The sequence below is a fragment of the Micropterus salmoides genome, unplaced genomic scaffold (genome assembly GCF_014851395.1).
Source record: "Micropterus salmoides isolate LMB-PRFRI ecotype aquatic unplaced genomic scaffold, ASM1485139v1 Ms_hic_scaffold_12, whole genome shotgun sequence".
Lineage (NCBI taxonomy): Eukaryota > Metazoa > Chordata > Actinopteri > Centrarchiformes > Centrarchidae > Micropterus > Micropterus salmoides.
Window position 1 is genome coordinate 33,439,422 of NW_024040263.1, and position 19,308 is coordinate 33,458,729.

Here is a 19,308-nt window from a genome sequence, read left to right on the forward strand (position 1 = left end):
TGTATCACTGAGCAGCGTTGCATGTTGTGTAACAGCAATTACACAGAAGACACACGCTAACACTAACATGGACATGGTGAGGAGGAGAATGTTCGAGCTTCTTAAGAAGTTGTCAAGTTTTCTTTTCATGTGAAGAAATACAGACAGTGACATGTGTGAAGGGCTCAGGTGTAAAGATGAAACGGTAGTAAGTGGAGCGAAAGAGAGTAGAAAAAAAGGAGGTGTAAAAAAAGGGAGGTGGAGGCAGGAGGGCAGGTACAACAAGCTGGATGAAAACCTGTAATTATTATCCTACGGAGTTTACTTAGACTTTGAGTGTCTCTCTCTCTCTCTCTCTCTCTCTCGCTCTCTCTCTCTCTCTCTCTCTCTCTGCCTCTGACATACATGCAATGTTTGTATAGACTGATAAGCTGAGAGAGAGAGAGAGAGAGAGAGAGAGAGGGAGGGAGAGAGGGAGGGAGGGAAGAAGGGAGGGAAAACAGCCCAGCCAAAAGAGTGAAAACAAACTGTGAGATTGTTTTACAGGGAGAGCAGATAGGTGCTCGAACACAGAGGAGGACCGAGAAAGAAGACTCAGAGAAGAAAGGCCGGTGAGACTTAGAAAGAAGAGAGAGAATAAATAGAGGAAACGCAAAGTGTGAGAGGCAGAAGGAGGAAGACGAAGTGTTGGGGGTTTTGCTGTTGTGCTGGGATCATGTCTCTGAATGGGAAGGTGGCTCTGGTGACCGGAGGAGCTCAGGGCATTGGGAGAGCCGTGGTCCAGTCACTACTGCAGAGCTCAGCCAAGGTCAGTACTTTTACTGCTTTAACTTCATAACTTTAGGTGTTCAACAAATGTTTTACTGCTTTGATCGTTCTTGGATCACTTTACAGGTATCTTCATTAAAAATGCTCAAATTTACAAACAAATGCTTTAACTTCACAACTTTTACTAAGTCACTGCCGTACATTATCTGATCCAACTGTGCATTAAAAACTCAAACTTGTGTACTTAACTGTTATCTTCACTGTTAAACACAACCTGTTTTGACTTCACTAGAAAGCCTCTGAGTGGACTGGACCTCTACTAACACTGCTTTAAGTTCTACTTTAGTGTTTGAACTTCATGAAATACTGTCGTTAAAGGTTTTTTCAAAACATACGTTGAAATAAGGTCAGTGTTAATTTGTCATCTGCTTCAGTAGATGAGTCTAAAAAGAGTAGCATGTGTTTTGATAATGTTTTGAGATTAGATGAGTTTTTTTTAAACAAAAAGGTTTCTGAAAGATGTAAATTAGTTTCTGAGAAGTCCCTTCACACCCTGTGAAACAAAGCTACACCACTTAATTAATCTTGTTTTTGTTAACTATCTGATCAGTGTGCTACTGACTGAGCTGGTTACAGCCACACTTGTCAAACCACAGGTCTAACACAGTAAGATAAAGAAGTAAGCTGTACACTGCAACCAAAGGATGATCTCTTTTTCTTTACTACTAGGTTCTAAAGAGATGGAAAACAAACTTCCTCCAGCTGTGCAGTCTGTCAATGTGTGTGGATTTAATAAAACTAACAGTGTTCTGTTGTTCAGGTGGCTGTGGTCGACCTGAACAAAACCTGTGGCGAAGAGTGCAAAGCACAGCTGGACGCCGAGTTTGGAGAGGGAAACTGCGCCTTTATTCCATGTGATGTGTCCAATGGAGACGCGCTGAGAGGTAATACTGTCTATAGGACTGTGAGGTGCCTTCACATCACACACTACTTGTTGAATGACACAGAATGAGCACTTTTGAGACAGGTTTTCATCAACACCAGGTTGTGGTGTAATGGCATTACAGTTATAAATGATTATGACTCCTCATGCAGTCTGCACAATCTGACTGCTCAAACAAGGTTGTACTTTTGCCTACTCATTTTTAACCTACTGGTGATGAATGAGGAAGTGACTTCAAAAAATATTCTTGGCAGGCAGTAGAAACATTTTCCTGGAGAGAATCACTGTTACTGCTCTCTGAGCTGCCAGCTGCATTCAGAGAGTGTGAAAAAGTGGCAGGCTCAGCAGCCCAGCAATATGTGACATTTGAATAAAGAGCAAGTTTTGGTCACTCAGATGTATCTTGCCAACAGGCCGCCCTTGTGGACCAGCTGACACTGGGCTCGTATAGTCTTGCTTTCTAGACAAATCATTTATTTGACTATTTTCAGTTCAACATGACTGCTTACTGCTCCCCACATTCGCTTACCTTCTGCTTTTCTGTAGATCTGTCAGTTCTGCTATGTGTGAGTGTAGGCGTGTCTGGTGAGAAAGAGAAGAAGCAGAGAATTAAAAGTGTGTGTAAGTGAATAGCCCTGTCTTAGGGTGAGAGAGAGGGGAACAAGGATTCATTGTCTGACATTGAAAAACTTAATCCCTGCAGGCAAACGGCTGAGGAATGCTGTTCCTCCTGTGTGATAGTGCTGCTGTTGATGGCGTAAGCCTGCAGAGCTGATGACAGTGTGTGTGTGTGTGTGTGTGGGTGGGTGTGTGGTAAAAATAGATTAATTCTGTGTACATGTGTGAATACATCTCTGCAAATATGCACAGTGTGTGCAATTGTTAGCAGTGCAAGTCTGATTTTGTGTGCGTCTCCACAGTGTATGTGCACATATGTCCCATGTCGTGCAGATGACTTTAAAAGCCGGTATGTTTGTTTCTAATTACGGGTTGTCCAAGTAGGGATTGCAGCAAGTGATGACACACACAGGTTTTACCATCTCAGGTTTCTCCCTTCAGCTCTTTATCCAACCAGGTCTGTCTGTCTGCTCACATGGGGAGACAAACAACCTGCTGGTGGCCGAATATCCCCTCATCCACATTTTCTGTCTATGGATTTACAACCAACATGTCTACAGTCAGTATAGCAGCCAAAAAATGTGGGCTTGCACTCTGCAGTGAAGGGATTCCTCCTCATTGTTTATTCAGCTAATGACACCTGTACATGTTTAAACAGTGTGCTTTAGTAATGAGGCTGACAGACGTACCTCTACACGTGCCCGTCTTTGCACAGTAATCATACAGTCTTAATGGATGCAAAACATTTTAAGTCGGATTCGGAGTTATCAGGGAGGGACCTGAAGCTGAAAGCAATAGTGTTTAGTTCTTGTGAGACCCTGTATCAATGTCTTTCATCATTCATTTACTGATGTTTTTTTGTTTGTGTGGAACAGACGCATTCCAGAGCACAATAGACCAGTTTGGTCATCTGGACATCGTTATTAACAATGCCGGCATCAACAATGAAAAGAACTGGGAGAAGACCATACAAGTCAACCTGGTAAGATTATTATGTAAATCATGTCAATCAGGCCAAGTCAGTTTTGTTTATATAGCTCAAAAACGCTAAATCACAAATGAGTGATTGGTGAACTTTTCTCCCCTTATCCTTAGTCCCTCATCTTTAGTATTTCATATGCAGGCGGAAGGACTGTTTGCACACTCACTAGTATCTACTGAAAGAAAGCATGTGCCTGCCTGCCCCCCCCCACCCCCCCACCCCACCCCACCCCACAAATATGTAAACAAAACAGTAACTGCTTAAAGTGCTAAAAATATATTTTAATACATTTCAGCAGTCTTGCTTGTTAATATAGCAACAAGCGGCAAGGATTGGGATCCAAGCAGGTCGCGAAAATGCTAAATTTGACAATGTCAAAAAAGAAGACCAGATGCAGATGATTTAAGAGATTAAAGTGACGACAGAATTTTGACTCTGAGCTCAGCTGTTTTCAAGATAATTGTGGAAACTCAAACTTGATAATTACAGCATCACCTTGAGGTCAATGGCTGTCATTATATGCGCCTGAGTAGTGGGTGGAATTTGCATCCCACCTGCCAATTTTGTTTCCAAGTTTTAAGGTTTTTGCTGCACAAACACTTTAGCAGAAAAAAAAATAATAATACATTTTCACCGGATCCAAGTATGACAGGAGAACTTTAACTTCAGAGAGCAATTGCAAACACATAGGAGAACATCTGCGTTATTGGCAAGTAGGACTTGGAAGCCTGGGGCTTTGAACCCTGAACCTTCCTATCCCAAGCAGAGGTCACTTACTGAATGGGCCACTGGTGAGAACTTGTTCCTGCACACCTTCTTCAAAGTTGAGGCAGGGACATCACATGCCATCACATGCCAGGCAGGTATTTTTGTCATTCTGCTAGTTTGATGTATATTGTCAAATATTTTGGTGATGTTTGATCCAACTGAGCAAAAAAGAAAATGTTGTGCATTCACAAATTACAGCAAGATTTTCAATATCAAATGTGCCACGCTTCACTGCTTGGACCCTTAATGAATAAATAATGAATGGATGAACAGGGTCTTCCCATAGATAATAAACAGATAATAAAAATTCCTGAATGCAACTGCAAAGTTATATCAGAGTGACTGATAACACGCAGGTGGCTTGAATGTGGTACAATGTGTTAAAACAGTATAGTTGATTGTGAAATTTTCCAGATGGGATCACAGGTCACAACACACAGGTTAATGATGTCGTAGCCCTCAGTACATGTAAATTGTGAGAACTGAAAAAGGTTCTACCATTACCAGATAACCCCATTGTTTTATCCGTGAACTCCACTAATGGGAGATATGACTGAGAAAGGAAATGGAGAGAGACAAAACTGGTTCGTTGGTTTCTGTTGTTGTTGATAAGGAGCCAGAAAAAATGCCAGTTGTGCTAACTAACCACTACTCACAGTTAAGCTAGCCGACTTTAACAGTCCAGTCTTTTTACTGTACAAATGAATGGTGCTCATACTAATGTGCTTGTTTTATCTTGTGTGCATCTCAGTTGATTCTGACTGAATATTTGGCCTGTTTTACTACTGTTTACTGTTATATTACTGCTATAAACTTCTTGTCTTCTTGTCTTCTTGTCTTATCAGAAAACAATGCTACTAAAGATTTAGATTTGCAATGAGAGTGATGATAGATAGAAGTTCCAATTGTAGATATTGAATTTTAGCTTTATTTCTGTCTGAAGATTGTCATTCATCCAGGTTGTATGAAATAAGTCAAAGGCAACTGGATTTCCTGTTAAAAGAATGATACAACTTGATGCAACTATAGCCTGACTTAACCTTCTTTTGTCCGCTTCACAATGTTTTTTAAAAAACCCTGGAAACACTTCTCTCTGATCTAAAAGTCTTATGTTTAAAGTATACAGTAACAAAATCACTTTGTGCCATATGAGCCAGCGTTGTCCTGTCCAACTGGGTCGTAGCCCAATATCCACTTAGGCAATGAAAATAGGGTGGTGACGGCGCAGTGGATAAGACGGATGCCTTTGGTGTGAGAGACCCCGGTTCAACTTCCCACTGTGAGTCACCCACCATTGTGGCCCTGAGCAAGACACTTGACCCCTGTTTTTCTTTGGATAAAAGCGCCAGCTAAATGAATAAACGTAATGATAAACTAAGCGTCAGACAGATCATTGACAATATTATTTTAAATTGAAACCCTTTGTTGTTTATGGAGGTCACCAATGGCAATAAGCCAGATTGGCAGTAATTTTTGTTTTGCTTGAAGTAAATGCAGCCTTAGAGGTAGAGAAAAGGCCATTTGACTTTTCTCTACCTCTAAGGCAGATCAATCAGTAAAAACCTGAGGCAAGAAGATATTATGAGTGATGGCAGTGACCCAGCATCGTACATCAGTTAACCAGAGAAAATAAATCTCCCAGCAGATAATGAACACAGGTCTCTAGTTTGACAGCAAGAAAAACTGGTGCAAAAAGCTGACTGAGCTGCAGGTTTTCTCTCAGGCAGGTGTTGAATCTCCCATTAGGATTATTCTCCTGACTGTGTTCAGCACTGACTAATGCATAACTGTTGCAGACAGACAACTGGCAATCAAATCTTTGTTTTTCTTAATGTGTAGAACCTCGGGACAGGATGCACAGAGTAAGCTGGCAAAAATAACATTAGTAAAAAACAGGAGGATACTCTGATAAACAAATCAAACTATACTACATATAATAACATAAAAATATCTTTAAATGCCAAAAACCTAGTTTAGCAGCTACAGTAGAGGTGATATAGTACACAACCTTTGTGTTGTTTTAAATAAACACAAATGTAGGAAAGTCAGAAGGTGTACTAAATATCATGAAATATTTAGGTTTTGTTAAACTGGAGGCCTCATCCCTAAAAGACCCCAGCTTAGGCCTCTCAGAGTGCAACACCCCCTCTCCAGGCTGTTCAGGTTCTTCCATTACATCAGCAAGCCTCCATTCATGACATCATTTAAAGTCCAAGGCCCTACAACCACATTCCTGAAAAGCACAATCCCATCAGGCAGCAGAACCTCCAGCCAGGGAAAAACCTTTCCAGCCTCCAAATGTACACTCATAACCCCATGACTCTAAAGGCAATCAAACAAAGAGTTCACTTGACACACAGTTCTTCAGTTGCTCAGATACAGTAGCTGTATTATGGAAGCTTTCTTTTATTCGCACAATGTTTTGGTAGAACGTCTTGTGTGCTTTGGGTCGCTGTCTTGCTGCGTGACCCACTTTCTATTGAGATTCAGTTCACAGACAGATGTCGCGCCATTTTCCTTTAGAATTTGCTGTTAAAATTCAGAATTCATTGTTCCGTCAGTGATGGCAAGCCGTTCTGGCCCAGACACAGCAAGACAGGCCCGGATCATGAGATCCATAGATGGAATAAGGTTCTTAAGCCAGAATGTGGTCTTTTCCTTTTGCCAAACGCTTTATATTTAAACTAAAAAGTTCCATCCACCAAACATTTTTCCACTGGCCTTCCAGCTTGCCCACATCAGTGTAATCCTGATGGTGGACTCTGAACATTGACATGAGCTTGTAGTTGCATAGAAGTAACCCTGGGTTCCTTTGCGACCTTGGGGACTATTACACACCTTGTTCTTGCAGTGATCTTTAGTCGACCACTCATACGGAGAGTAGTGATTGTCTTCACTTTCCTCCATTTGTATGCAGTCTAAAATCCACTGACTCCGGCTACGGAACGTTACGGCTGCGCCGCGGTTGCCCGAGCTAGTTAAAGTCAATGCTTTTGAGTCTACAAGACGCAGCGCGCACCTGAAACGTCCCAGACGTGGCTATTTTTGCCACAAGCTGCAATAAAGCAGCACAGAGATCAAACCAGGCAGAAATGGTGCGTTCCATTTGACATGGAAAGTTGTAATTTCCGAGTTCAAAGGGCAAAATTTCAAAGGGAACGCCCCCTTAAGTCGGAATCCCGACTTTGGAAGTCAGAAGAATCGCACTACCCCGACTTCGTGATCAAAGATGAATGTCGGGGTATCAACAGTTAGTGAAAGCTGTAGTTTATACTTTTTATTAGCACTTCTGTGTACTTGTGACTCATATAAATGTTCGTACTGTATGTGGTCGTGTGGCTACAGTGTTTAGTCTGAGGAAATATCGCACAATGCGTTTTTATTAATCAACCGTCGTATCAATAGCTAACCTGACTAGTTGTAAACAACGGCTGGCCGAGCGAGGTTTTCCGACCTGTTAACTGGAACGCCGTCAACTCGGGTGTGACGTCATTCCCAGCTCCAACTTCCGACTTCTGAGGTAAATGGAAAAACGCTCTGATTCTGAAATGCTCCTTGTGGGAAATGCAGCCTGAAGTTTATGGAACGAAACGGGGTCACATAGAGCTGTGAAGAAGGTAGTAGAAGCCCAAAAAGGACAAATTCATAGCAAGTCAGTAACGTGGGGCAGGCTGCACGCTCCGCTGCTGAAACGCTTCTGAGACCCTTCCAGTGGACTTTGACGCCGCGCTGTGGACGCATCAAAACCGCGGCGCAGCCGTAACGTGCCGTAGCCGGAGTCAGTGGATTCCTGGTGTAACTGATTGTGGATCGGTAGAGTCCAAACAGCTTTGTAACGTTTTCCAGCCTGATGAGCATCAACAACTCTTTTTCTAAGATACTGACAGCAAAGGTTTTAGATCATTTTCCTCCATGAATACTTGACCAAGTATAATATGTTTGTCTCATTTGTTTAGTTGGCTTCTCCTGATCTACTTTGTGTGAAAATCTGAGTATGTTTTAGGTCATAGTTGTGCAGAAATATATGAAACTCCAAAGGGTTCCCAAACTTTCAGGCACAACTGTATAGCATTAGCTTTACAGTAAATTTCATGGTAAAAAAAAAACATTTAATTAGTAAAGAGGTTCACACATTCTTTACTTTCAGTTTCACTTGCTGTTTATGAGACTGTCGTAAAGATTTCCACTGTGACCATGTTGTCTCTTATCTTTATAGACCTCTGTAATCAAAGGGACCTACCTGGCGCTGGAACACATGAGTAAAGAGTATGGCAAGGAAGGAGGCACCATTATCAATGTATCCTCTATGGCAGGTAACACATACACACACTAACACGTGTATGCACATATTTATTCAACTGCTAAAGAAATGTTTTTATTATTATGAAGATCTACCGAGTTTAACACTTCGACACAGCTTTTACTTACAAGCTGCTGATAAAAACCATTGTTAATTAATATTAAATTAATATAAAACATAAAAAATCTTCAGAATAATTTAGTAACAGTTTAGACAAGTGTGTGTGTATATATATATATATATATATATATATATATATATATGCACATAGGTATGGCCTTCTTGGATGGTGTGAAGGCTGCATCATAGCCTTTTGAATAGTCTCAGATTACTAGTAGTGAGTACTGATGTGAGTTAATCATTGAGTCATTTATAGCTTTTAAAATTTTCTTCGTCTGTGTTTTGCTCTCTCCACCTACACACACACACACACACACACACAGTCAACTTCCTGACTGGGAATGGTTAACAATAGGATATTAATTGCTTACAAAAGCACTTACTTATATATTTAAAACTGAAGATTTTAAATGAAAACAATATAAAAACACTGAAATCATGTTACTGACATGAAGCAGTGCGAGTCTGAGTAAACCATTTCATCTGTTGCTTTATTAGCCCTGAGTTCTGTCGTACCAGTTCTCTTAGTGGCTTTGAACCGGAGTGTGTTTTTGTGTTGGTACCTTGGCTGGTTTCCTGAAGCTTTTCATATTTTTGATATTACATGAAGTGGTTAGTTTGTGGTCTTTAAAGGCAACACATTTTTTACATATTTTACAGATTGACATCTCTTGAGCAACATCTGCCTTTTCAAACCAAACCACCTCCATGCAAGTGCACGTCTTGCGATTCAGATGTAGATTCTGAGGCTGGCGGTGTTTATTCTCCTGCTACGATTGGCTCGTTTAACTCTAGCACACGTGTACTGCATGCATGACGCGGTGACTGCTGTGCACGGACACAGTGTTTTTTGCAAAGTGAGTGGCGTAGCCTACTCGATAATGTCTTCTCACACATCGTTAAAACAAGAATTAAGATATTATCGCGGACAATCTGCACACCCCCATAGCTCTACAGGATTGTTTTGAGTGCACAGACTGGCGTGTGTTAAGAAATGCCGTCACCCAGGAGAACCAAGTCACCCATAGGAAAGCAAAATCCAAGATGAGATCTCATAGTTGTTTCCTTCTTTTCTCCTAGACACAAATGAGCTGACTCTGATCAAAACAAGAGATCTCTAATTTAAGTGTCCTGAACATTGGACCATGAGATCAGAGAAAGAGCTCAAAGAAAACTCAGCTATGAGTGTAATTTCTGTCCAGAATGTGGATCAGAAAAGATGTTTCTCAGTTTTGTCTTTGAAACTTGCTATACATGTCAGAGGTCACACGCCTCTGGAGAAACTAGGGGTTAAGTGTCTTGCTTAGAGACATATTGGCGGATGGGTCACAGTGGGGAATTAAACCTGGATCTCTTACTGTGACCTCTCACACCAAAGGAATGTGTCTTGTCCACTGCACTATCACCATGCCCTCTAACACAGCTAATTTCAGCTGGAGCAACAGCAACAGCAGGGTTCAAATCCAGCTCAGGTTCCCCAAGCATTGACAGTACTGTAATACAAACATCTCCCCAGGGCTCCCAACTGCTTAAGAGATTAATGAACTCAAGAAGATACAATGATGAGATCTCATCTGTTACTTTCATTCATCCTATTGCAATCTCAATTAAATATCCATTTGTCTTACCTAAGTCTAAAAAAACTCAGTCTCTCTTCTGAGGGTCTTTTAGGAGCAACATTTCAGATTGGAGTGATCTCAGAAAGACATACTACTGAGATCTTAGTGTTTTCTCAAGAGTTAAAGAAAAGACTACTGTGAGCAAAAGATTTTTCCTCTGGGCAGGCTTGAGGAATATACATTATGTGACATACATCAGCTGTTGATGGTGTGGTGGGGACTGAGAGACAGAGGACAGGCCATCGACAGTATCCACAGTTGTCGCGTTAAGAATCCCGCTGAGAGTGTACTAAGCTGGTCGTGTACTAAAAAATGTGCCAACCAGATAAGCTATGTTTATACTCGTGACTTAGAGATATCTGTGAGGTGAGGTGCCTGCACAGAGCCCAAAGAATACTAAAAGACAATTCCCGATCCAATTACAGCCTGTTCACCCTGCTTCCAGAGATACACAAGTATCTGCTGCCGTACTAGGCTCTACAGCAGCATCTTTTCCCAGGCTGGGAGACTTTTCGTTTAGTTTATGTGATTTTAACTGAACTATTGACCTCAATTTTCCACAGTCCTCCAGGAATTCACACTCAGCCAATGGACCCAGCTTTCATTACTGATTGGTCAGTGACCTGTGACCCATGACGTCACCTGATCAACCCCCAGCGCAACTTCTTTCTCTCTTTTTTTCAGCGGACAGCTGTCTCCCATCAGACACAGCAGAACTCTTTTCTTGCGGTAGCGATGCGAACGCCTACTTAAGATCCTTCCATACCAGCTTAGTTAGCTAGCGGCTACTACCAGAGTCTGTTTGCTAACTTAACCTGCTAACAGAGGAAATTAAGTAGCTTAGCGCCAAATGGCTATCTCTGAGGAGAACAGAAAGACTGACTGCGTCCTCCATCTGCACGATGGATTTCATCTGGTGTGTTTAGCTTTTGTTAAATGGGCTATACGTATTTTTTCATTGAAACCACTTGTTAATAAATCACTTTGTTACTGCCTTGTTGTCATTGGGCCGTAGCCTCACTTAAAACGAAGCACACGTCCACTAACACCACAAAACGACCGGCTCCCAGTACAACTCAGACTCCAACACAAAATCCACCTAAGGTTACAAAACAACAATAAAGTTGTTAAGTAAAGAGTGCTGGAGCAGCTTTGGGTGGAAGTCAACTAACATTACTGCAAAGCATCTGGAATATGTTGTGATTTTTATGCTTTAGTTGACTCAAGTTAAATGACGTTAGCTCGCCAGCTAACGCCAAGCAGATGCTAATGTTAGAGTTGTTGCAAAATACCATAGTTGTACCGTTATGGCTTTCCACATTACTTCACCAGCTAATGCGATCCATGTTACTATTCTGTGGACTGCCAGTATTATGTCAAAGTGGTGATTTCACCCTACAAGAAATTATGTAACAGTACAAAGCAAATGTGGAGTGATTTGTTTATACTAGCCTTTAGAGATGCAGGGCGTGTTTCACCACGGATCTGTATGATTTGCTTCGTAACGGTCAGTTTAGATTTATTGTCCTTTTACTGATACTCAGGTACACAGCTTATCCACCCTCTCAGTCGCTGTAACTTACATGTCCCACATAATATTCTTGCATAAGAGTGAATATGTCACCAACATCTTCTATGTAGAACTCCAAATCCTTCAACTGACTAGCTAGTGATGGTCATTTTGGTTATAGTTATTATTTAATAATTAATCAGAGTTCTAAATTGATAATTCGGTATATTTTATGAGAGTAGATAAGGTAGTTGTCTATCAATTTTCTCTCCTAAAAAAGTGGAATTTAACACAAATTAAATTAGATTATTAATTATTAAATAATAATAATAATAGTAATAATATATTATATTGTTTAAAGGTTCACTATATAAGGTTTAATGGCATCTAGTGGTACAAATACTAGTACTGACAAAGGAAAAAGCGTCACAACACAATTATACAACAAACCATTCACCTAAGCTCATACAGTGTCCATCCATCCGTCCATCCGTCCATCTAAGCCATGAGAGATGCATGCGCACTCTTCGTACTCAGCATCGCACCCGATCGACAGGCCAGTGCGAGTCTTGCAGCTTTATTTTTTTGGCTGCACCTGAGCAGACAGGTGAACAGTAATTCAAAACTAATGCCTGTGTCACCAGCACTCAGATATGTGGAGCATAAAAACCGATCGCTGCTTCTCCTTGTTTAGTTTTGACTCTGGGGACAGAAAGCAGACCTGATCCCAGACCACCTGAGCGGTCTGGATCATAATGGTTCATAATGTAGCAGAAGATCAGCAATGTATGTTGGTGCTCCATTCAGTGCTTTATAATAATAAAAATAATATTGCGTTACATATATATAGAAACTCAAAGTGCTTCAGAATGAAGTGGGGGGGACTCAACCATCACCCACGTGGGTGATGCATTGCAGCCATTTTATATTATATATAGATATTATAGTTGCATTGTTGTGCTTATCACTTCATAATCAGTGCATGAAGTGGAAATAAACATGCCCCCCCCCCCCCCCCAAACACACACACACATAGAGAAATAGAAGAAGGAGGAGGCTGTGACAGAAAGCAACACATATTGGCACAGGAGCACATTGTCCACTGCAGAAGCATTATTCACAACCGGGATGAGTAACTAGTACAAATGAGTGTGTTAGTACAATACAGCAGTTTAAAAAAATACACAACCAACATTTATAATTTCCGTAGGTTTTGTTCTTTCATTAAATCCTTCTGCAAGGTCTCTAATTTGTTAATGCTAAGTACTAACTCGTCAATAATCACAACCATTCATAAATAACATTTCAAAGATTAAAGCACTATGAAGTTTAAGCATCACTTTCAGAGCTGTGTGTTGTTTCATAAGATTCCAGAGGATGTTTTGGTTCTTTGTCTAGAAAAGCAGACATATGGTAATCTCACTTGAGATAACATCAGTGTGTCTGTGTGTGTAGGCGTTCTTGCCATTCCCATAACAAACACAGACTTGTCCAAACATGGTCAAGCATATTGCTTTGGGGGGAAAGAATGTATGTCTGTGTGTTGATATGTGTGTGTGTGTGTGTGTGTGTGTGTGTGCTAGGAAATGCACGTTTGTGTGTACGTGTTTTGAATGATGTCCATCATCAGACTCTTATGGATGTGGATCCGGACCATCTGACTGAGATTATAGTCCTGTAAGCTATGTCCTGATCAACATGCTGCAACTATTGCTGCAATATGTCAAAGTAGCAATTTTGCTCCTGGGGATTCCTGTAATCAGTTTTCCAGTATTTCTAAACTAACCTTGGAGGCCAAATTGGCCACCTCATCATCTAGAAGGTGCTTGCCATAACCTAGCATGCCTCACTGCGGTGAATTTGGGCCTTGTTCAGCCACGACAATCAAACGCAGCTGATGAGCCTCTCAAACAACTGCTGAGGAGCTGTTTGAATGAGCCAGAGAGAGGCGTGAGTGTGATTTGAGGCCAAGTAAACAGCACTGTGCATCAGTTAAAGTGAATTTTATGACAGAAATACTTTGTTTTAGGTTTAGAGGTTTCTCTTGAGACATTGTGGTGCAGCTGAGAGAACTATGAGCTGTAAAAACTGACCCCTCAGTGGTTGAAATGAGAAGTTGCTGTTTAGAAGCAGATGCAGCTGTGTTTGGGAACAGCCCTGATGTGTGACCCTATTACTCTACTTACATAACCTGCATGTAAAAGTCACAGTAAATGGAGGTAAGCTCATAGTGAAAACACGTGTATATGTTACACCATGTTGCTCAATGTTGCTCATTCATGAAAACAGAGCCGCTATTGTTCATTGCTCTGCGTTGCTGTTGGTAACAAGTTTGTCCTCTTGTCTCCTTTTCACCTTTATGATTCAGCCTTCCTGCATTCTCCTCATCAGCCTGTCTATACTGCTACTAAACATGGAGTCATTGGCTTCACTAGAGCGATGGCGGTAGGACACACACACACACACACACAGTAAATGTATAAAAGGTTGTCTTTAGCTTGTGTACATGAGATGTCCTCCAGGCAACTCAAAGCTCAGCAGCTCGATCTCAATGTTCTTGCAGGACGCGTCTTCTGAGGGCAACTATGGTGTTCGTATCAACGTCCTGTGTCCAGCGTTCGTCGACACTCCTCTGCTGCACTCAGTGGAACATGAGGACAACATGGGCAAGTTTGTCAAGTTCAAGGATGATTTCAAACGGAGCATGAGCAAGTTTGGAGTTTTAAAGTAAGCTAACTCAAACATGTCACTGGTGGTTTACTGATTTTAAATGATCCTTCTTTGTCGGCCAGATCCTTTAAGCTGAGGTCAGTTTCACACAATCGGAATTTATTGGTGAGGTATGTATATTAATACTAGTTTCCTGCAGCATTTCTGAGTATTAAAGTACCATTAAATGTATAAATAGTTTTTACTAAGACAACAAAGAAGTGAATTGTCTTAGAGAATTAAGTATTCTACAGTCTTGTCAATCATGTTATTGATTAACCATGATTTGTTTGTCACTTGGTCTCCAAGTGGGGCCTCAGTTTTTTGGGAATGTATGGAAATATTAAACCTTATTTCATTGGATGCCGCAAAGCATTTTAAAACAGTATTAGTGTTTCCCACATATAGACTTTACTTGGGTGGGACGCTGAAGTATATTAACGGCCGCTCAGGTGTATTTGGCGACCCATTTTAGCATTTTGCAGAGAAACCCAGAGAGCGATGATAACTTATTACGTAACAAGACAGGGACACGGTGGATATTCTACAAGCACAAGTAAAGCAACATGAACACACCGGTGCAGATGTCATTAAAAAGCCTCCTCCACATGTGGCACACCTGCTGCTGTGAAAAATCCAAAAGACGAGTTCTGTTTCTTTTCTGCGACTGTAAAACATACTGCTGATGGAGAAAGTCAACAGAGCAGACACATACAGAGAGAGAGAATCAGGAAGAGGCGGGCCAAGTAGGTGTGTTTGCAGTTAGACACCAAGGGTGTAGGTGGGTGTGAGTGTGAAAAAGAGAACTTAAGGGAAAGGAAGCAGATTCAAGTTCTGAGGAAAACCCTGAAAGTAGTAGTAAATAGAAACTACACGTTCGCCACCTGTGCTCTGGTTTTGTATAAGAATACTTTAACTCATTATTGCTATTCGATCTGGAATGTGTTACGTGATGTCTCACTAGTTACTGGCAAAGTAACTGGTCAACAAAGTCAGAAGTGCCCATGTGCGTCACCTCCAAAAATGTTGAGCTGTCAGTACAAATGTGCTAACAAAGAGCTCTTTCCACTTAGGATGTCGGATTTGGTGATTTTCTCTTCGCTTTGGGAATTTGTTATAGTTAGCAATGAGCATCGATCAGAACTGTTAACGTTCCATACTGAAGTGACCAAACTGTGTGTATTTATGGCTCAGGAGAAGCATTCTTCAAAAGTTTAAATTGTGCAGCTCAGAGACAAGCGGCAGGAGGAAAGCATTTAGTGTCAGAGGAAGTTGAGGCCAGATGACTTCCTGATCACACACACATGCACACAGTCTCTCTGAGAAAAGACAGTACAGCAGGCTTATTGTTGTATTTGTAAGATCATCATAGAGGACAGGACAAACAACTAAAGTCATTGTGTGTGTGTGTGTGTTTTCATCTAATGTCCTATTTCTTCTCTGTGTTTATCTCCAGGCCGTCATTGATAGCAGAGGGCATGATGAGGTTGATTGAGGACACCAGTCTTAATGGAGCGGTGATGAAGATCACCTGCTCCAAGGGAATCCACTTTCACACCTATGAACCCATGTCTGCTTGAGCCTTATCGTACTGGACTCCAAGCTTCTGCTGAGGAAAGCAATGCAGTACTTGATCCTGCCACACATGAGAAACTGGTTCAGGAGAATATGTGGCTGCTTTTGGACTTAATATCAGAAATACGTCAAACCCTTGTTTGGATTTTACTGGAAAAACTGCACCTGTCCAAATTAACAAATGCTTTTCAAATAATAATTCCATTCACTGTCTGATTGTATTGATTGTGTTAATAATATGGTAATGATGAATAATTATCAAAATGAGAGTTAGTCAAGATATAAACTTTGCCAGTACAAACACATACGTCATTCTTTTTTAGTAGGGTTTTCATGTTAAAGGAAATAATTGACAGTCAGTGTCATCCACCTCAGACCACCTATGATGTTGCACTTTCAGCTTCAACAGTTCTATGAAAACAACTGTAACAGTTATTATTTAACAGCTGTACTTTTTTTGATTAGTGTAAAAATAAAAAGAATTTATTGAAATAGTTTGATATGGGAGATATGGGACTTATTTACTGGTATTTTGTAATGAGACTTAGGGCACAAATATTGTACATGCAAATACGTTTATCAATTTAGGGGTTGTTGTGTTGTGTTCTGGAGTGTATCAATGAAAGATCTTAAACCAACACAATCACGAGCTGCAGTCAGAGTGCGGCTCCTCCCACCTTGGACTGATCCTCGTTTTTGCTGAACTCTGACTGGCTCAGCGGTGCCGATCAAAGGAGATTTGTACCCATCTGGCTGGCACGGTGGTTCAGTGGTTAGCACTGTTGCCCCAGCCTTTCTGTGTGTCTCCCTGTCTGTGTGGGTTCTCTCTTCCTCCCACCATCTGAAGACATGTGGACTAGGTTAATTGGTCACCCTAAATTGTCCTTAGTTGTGAGTGTGAGCTCACACCTAAGGTGTGTTGTTTGTCTACAGGTGCTGGTCATATAATTAGAATATCATGAAAAAGTTGATTTATTTCAGTAATTCCGTTCAAAAAGTGAAACTTGGATATTATATTCATTCATTACACACAGACTGATATATTTCAAATGTTTATTTCATTTAATTGTGATGATTAAAACTGACAACTAATGAAAATCCCAAATTCAGTATATTACTTAAGACCAATACAAAAAAAAGGATGAACATGAAAAGTATGAGCATGAAAAGTAAGAGCATGTTCAGCAGTCAATACTTAGTTTGGGCTCCTTTTGCCTGAATTACTGCAGCAGTGCGGCGTGGCATGGAGTCCATCAGTCTGTGGCACTGCTCAGGTGTTATGAGAGCCCAGGTTGCTCTGATAGTGGCCTTCAGCTCTTCTGCATTGTTGGGTCTGGCGTATCGCATCTTCCTCTTCACAATACCCCATAGATTTTCTATAGGGTTAAGGTCAGGCCAGTTTGCTGGCCAATTAAGAACAGGGATACCACAGTCCTTAAACCAGGTACTGGTAGCTTTGGCACTGTGTGCAGGTGCCAAGTCCTGTTGGAAAATGAGATCTGCATCTCCATAAAGTTGGTCAGCAGCAGGAAGCATGAAGTGCTCTAAAACTTCCTGGTAGATGGCTGCGTTGTCCTTGGACCTCAGAAAACACAGTGGACCAACACCAGCAGATGACATGGCACCCAAACCATCACTGACTGTGGAAACTTCACACTGGACTTCAAGCAACGTGGATTCTGTGCCTCTCCTCTCTTCCTCCAGACTCTGAGACCTTGGTTTCCAAAGGAAATGCAAAATTTACTTTCATCAAAGAACATAACTTTGGACCACTCAGCAGCAGTCCAGTCCTTTTTGTCTTTAGCCCAGGCGAGACGCTTCTGACGCTGTGTCTTGTTCAAGAGTGGCTTGACACAAGGAATGCGACGGCTGAAACCCATGTCTTGCATACGTCTGTGCGTGGTGGTTCTTGAAGCACTGACTCCAGCTGCAGTCCACTCTTTGTGAATCTCCCCCACATTTTTGAATGGCTTTTGTTTCACAATCCTCTCCAGGGTGCGGTTATCCCTATTGCTTGTACACTTTTTTCTACCACATCTTTTCCTTCCCTTCGCCTCTCTATTAATGTGCTTGGACACAGAGCTCTGTGAACAGCCAGCCTCTTTAGCAATGACCTTTTGTGTCTTGCCCTCCTTGTGCAAGGTGTCAATGGTCGTCTTTTGGACAGCTGTCAAGTCAGCAGTCTTCCCCATGATTGTGTAGCCTACAGAACTAGACTGAGAGACCATTTAAAGGCCTTTGCAGGTGTTTTGAGTTAATTAGCTGATTAGAGTGTGGCACCAGGTGTCTTCAATATTGAACCTTTTCACAATATTCTAATTTTCTGAGATCCTGATTTTGGGGTTTTCATTAGTTGTCAGTTATAATCATCAAAATTAAAAGGAATGAACATTTGAAATATATCAGTCTGTGTGGAATGAATGTGTACATTATACAAGTTTCACTTTTTGAATGGAATTACTGAAATAAATCAACTTTTTGATGATATTCTAATTATATGACCAGCACCTGTATGTGTGGACCTGCGACGGACTGGCGACCTGTCCAGGGTGTGCCCCGCCTTTCGTCCGATGTCAGCTGGGATTGGCTCCAGGTTCCAATAAATAGGAACGCAGTCACGGGTGAACAGGAAGTACAGACCAGGGTTCAGCACGCAGCTTTGCGGCATGTCAATATTCAGGGTGCAGAAGGGTGTGCTGGTACCAAGCTGGCAGAGCTTGGAGATCAGCTTGGAGGGCATCACAGTGTTAAATGCTGAACTGAAGTTAATAACCATCATCTTGAAATATGAATTTTGACTGGTAGAGATGGCGCCCTCTGTTGCGTTGATAGGCAAACTGGTGTGGGAGCAGTGTAGCAGGTAGGATTTCTTTGAAAGAACTAGTCTCTCAAAGCACTTGTCAATGACGGACGTCTATATTTGACATAATCTTGGTTTTCTACAACCGATGGCCAGTTCATCAGTTAGCGTGCGTGCCTATCCTGACCATGAGTGTCAGCAGCTACAGTCCGGCCGTCTCCCCTGTCAGGCACACTTTTCAATTTAAATATTAACCACATCAAACTATGATGGTGTATCAGCGATATAGTGACATGTGTGTTTTATATTTTATCTGTGTTTTTTCATGGCTTTATTTTATTTGAGCTCTATGCCTGGGTGAAAGAATTTTTATACAAATCCAGATGTTTGTGGTGAAATATGCTTACACAGGGTGTTCAGCATTAATGTGTATGCACATTTCACCACTGTTTAGGCAACCTTTTTTGTGGGTAGAGATTTTTATAAATGAGGCCCCTGGTCTCCAGACGTAAAGGCTGCATCTCTGGTTTTTTGCAGGAGGCAAACCTCTCTGTTCATCCAGGGCTTCTGATTGGTGAAGGTTTGTTTGGTGTATGATCCCTCTATCCACACACCTG

General features: G+C 41.4%; 1 protein-coding gene across 2 annotated transcripts; it reads left to right on the forward strand.

Moving 5' to 3' along the window:
* Window positions 1-488: 488 nt before the first annotated feature.
* hpgd (15-hydroxyprostaglandin dehydrogenase) lies at window positions 489-16,391 on the forward strand. 2 transcript variants are annotated; one of them, XM_038714633.1, is made up of 8 exons: window positions 489-787; window positions 1,568-1,691; window positions 3,184-3,290; window positions 8,275-8,371; window positions 13,976-14,052; window positions 14,171-14,273; window positions 14,400-14,447; window positions 15,773-16,391. In XM_038714633.1, exons 1-7 carry the CDS (start codon window positions 695-697, stop codon window positions 14,411-14,413), a joined length of 615 nt encoding a protein of 204 aa, XP_038570561.1. In that variant the 5' UTR covers window positions 489-694; the 3' UTR covers window positions 14,414-14,447; window positions 15,773-16,391. The 2 variants fall into 2 exon arrangements, with proteins under 2 accessions (XP_038570561.1, XP_038570560.1); XM_038714632.1 differs by lacking the exon at window positions 14,400-14,447 and having other exon boundaries at window positions 490-787; window positions 14,171-14,334.
* The last annotated feature ends 2,917 nt before the right edge of the window (window positions 16,392-19,308 follow it).